Here is a 2,748-nt window from a genome sequence, read left to right as displayed (position 1 = left end):
TTTAGGGCTGAAACATAACATTAGATTTTTATTAATTCAAGCAAACTGTTACAGTCAACAGTTACATAAGTTACATGGTATACAGTATTGATCTAATCTTTTTTTAAACCAGGGATTCTGTCCCACCCCCCCACCCAAACATAGAAACAGCAAATCCATACAAGCGCAGGCAAGTAAGTAGTAACAGCACGATACATTCATCAACTCAACGATACGTTTTGTACGAACAATAAGGCAAGTAGAAGAAAGAACAAACAAACGGAAAAGGATGGCAGACATTTTCTTTGAAATGAGCCAAAACAAGGCATAATGTATCCTTCTCTTTCAGGCCTGAAAAGGCAGTATCACATAAAATGTATCTTTTTAAACAACGTTTGGTGCTGTAGAACCCAACGAGGTAAGGCTTCTCGTTAGTGGGCAGGTACACGGTAAGGGGGGATCTGAGGGAAGAGCTGCCTTCAGTGGTGTTGAGTGGTTTGTACCTGGTGTTGGTCAGACTCATTATCCTTCTCAAAATTCAAAGCTTGCCTCAGCACACTAAATATTCATCAGGGACAATTAGAGAGGCAGGAAATCTGATGTACATCTACAGCATCTTATCACTTCCAGTGTCCAAAGAACTTGAGAAAAGGATGGGAGCTCAATATACTAAAAACCAGTGGCTCCGTGTTTATCTTTGACATTGCCTGATGTCAACATGAGCATACATGGCTCCTTAGAACCTGGACAGACAAAAAGCTCAATCTCTTGGCATAAATTTCCCTGGGGTAAAAGTTACATGTAAGTGGATGGATATGCACACGCGTGGCCAAGGCAGCCATATGCTTCCCCTTCTTCATTTTCAACCATACAGTTGATTGTGCAATCATCACATCACATACCAACACAATCTTTTGCTTGTTCTAAGTGGTAAAGTCAGTCCTGATAACAAGAAAGAAAACAAGGGACAACCCAGCTGGTGTTCACACTGAGTGAGTGTTCATGTACCGGTCAGTATCAGCAACTACTGGGCCATTAAAACTGCAAATGTTTTAGCAGAAATAAGGTAAATAAAAGAACATAACATAAAAACGCATTCATTCAATGCTTTGTTCAGCCACCAGGTGGCAGAACGGTGCTGGAGAACTTAGGATAAATGCAACATGCCTTCATTTTTTCATTGTCTTGTTTTTTTAAATTCCTTTTTTACATCGACGTACATATAAGAAAATAAAAACAAGTGGTTCCTCAGAAAAGTTAGTTTCATTTATACCAATAGTAAACATGGGAGATTTCATTACAAGAAATCCAAAACAAACTAAGTTGTGTGGGAGTGCAGAAAAGAATGAAAGCACAAACTTCTCTTGGAACACTAGAAAGACCGACGAGGGCGACGTGGAGATTCTCCTCCAAACACAAACCACAACGAGACGGATAAAAAGAAAAGAAAAAAGAAAGCTTGACTGAAGAAAAGTGGGCGACACCGCTGTTTTGCTTCCTCCCAGAGTAGAAAGGACTCTTTGATGGCGGGGTGTGGAGTGCAGGCATGGGAGGGGGGGCACCCGAACACATTTGTCCTCTGCCGCCAACCCTGATCGCCATCACTCCATCCAGTCTCCTTCGTCGAACTCGGACTCATCCTCTGAGTCAGAGTACTCCACAGCAATGCGGCGTGACAGGATGGTGGCCACGTCATTGCCGACGCGCTCGTGCTTAGCCTCTTGCTCTCGCTGCTCCTCCACTTTCCGCAGCTGTATGCCTGGAAGAAGCAGCAACCGGCAGGAAAAGACTTTAGTTTATGATCATGTAATGTGAGGTCTTCAAATTGCTTGTTTTGTCTGACCAGCAGTCCAAAAAACCAAAGATATTCAATTGACTAATATGCTAATAGTTAAACTTGAGAAGATGTAACCAGTGATTTTTGTAAAAATATTTTTTTGCCAATTATCTGTCCATCAACCAATTAAATAATTGACTTTTTTTTTATAGTTCTGATGTAGGTTTCTTCATCTAAAAAGCATACAAGGAATTAAACAAAATACACCCTTACTCCTAAACTGCGAGTGTGTGCTCTGCCCAGAGAAAGCATGTGTTTTAACTGCCGGCCGGGAAAGTTTTGAAACATTTCTGGTAAAACACGACCCACCTTTTCTGATAGCTTCCAACAGGACACTGCGTGCATCGCTGATCGGTGGCAGATTGGCTGGATGGTGCCTCTTGCTCCCCATATCGTGAAGGCTGTGGGGCAGCGGGGAGGCCATGGCTCCTGCTGAGGGAAAGGCCGGCACAGGTGGTGGGCCTGACAGGCATGGCGAGGAGCTCCGCGCTCCTGGGAGGGGCAGAGGAGGAGGCGGTGGGGGAGGAGGCAGGATACCACCGTCTGACAGGGTCCCAGAGCCCATGGTTGGGCCTCTGTCCAGGACCTGCTGGAGACGGGCGGGAGAGCAGTGAAGGGGAGGTGCCACGGGTGGAGGGGCCGGATGGAGCACCCCTGGGGCGATCTGGAGAGGAGCAGGGGCAGGCGGGATGGCCGGGGGCTGCTGCTGGACTGGTAGAGGAGGAATGGGAGGAGGAGGAGTGCCCCGCAGGCCTGTGGAGGGTAACGGGGGAGGTGGTGGAGGAAGAGGGGGAGGCGGTGGAGGAGGACTGTTGGAGTTGAGGCCTGCTGTCCTTGCTGGAGACTGGGGTCTGCTGTCGGAAAAACCTGAACTGGAACTAGAGAGAGAGAGAGAGAGATGAGACATAGGTTATTTATTTTCAAGTGGAACA

The 2,748-nt window shown here is 46.4% G+C and overlaps 1 protein-coding gene across 7 annotated transcripts in view; it reads right to left on the bottom strand.

Moving 5' to 3' along the window:
* wasf1 (WASP family member 1) overlaps positions 1 to 2,748 on the bottom strand; it is a 52,537-nt gene continuing 49,789 nt past the window's right edge. For all 7 annotated transcript variants that reach the window (XM_034900206.1, XM_034900210.1, XM_034900208.1 and 4 more), the window contains 2 exons: positions 2,126 to 2,694; positions 1 to 1,738 (listed from right to left, as the gene is read on the bottom strand). In XM_034900206.1, the coding sequence (XP_034756097.1) occupies positions 1,581 to 1,738; positions 2,126 to 2,694 (727 nt within the window). In that variant the 3' untranslated portion in view covers positions 1 to 1,580. The remainder of the gene's footprint in view (positions 1,739 to 2,125; positions 2,695 to 2,748) is intronic.

The sequence above is a fragment of the Etheostoma cragini genome, chromosome 18 (genome assembly GCF_013103735.1).
Source record: "Etheostoma cragini isolate CJK2018 chromosome 18, CSU_Ecrag_1.0, whole genome shotgun sequence".
Classification (NCBI taxonomy): Eukaryota; Metazoa; Chordata; class Actinopteri; order Perciformes; family Percidae; genus Etheostoma; species Etheostoma cragini.
The sequence above is the reverse complement of the archived record's forward strand: the minus strand, read 5'-3'. Positions and strand labels throughout refer to the sequence as shown.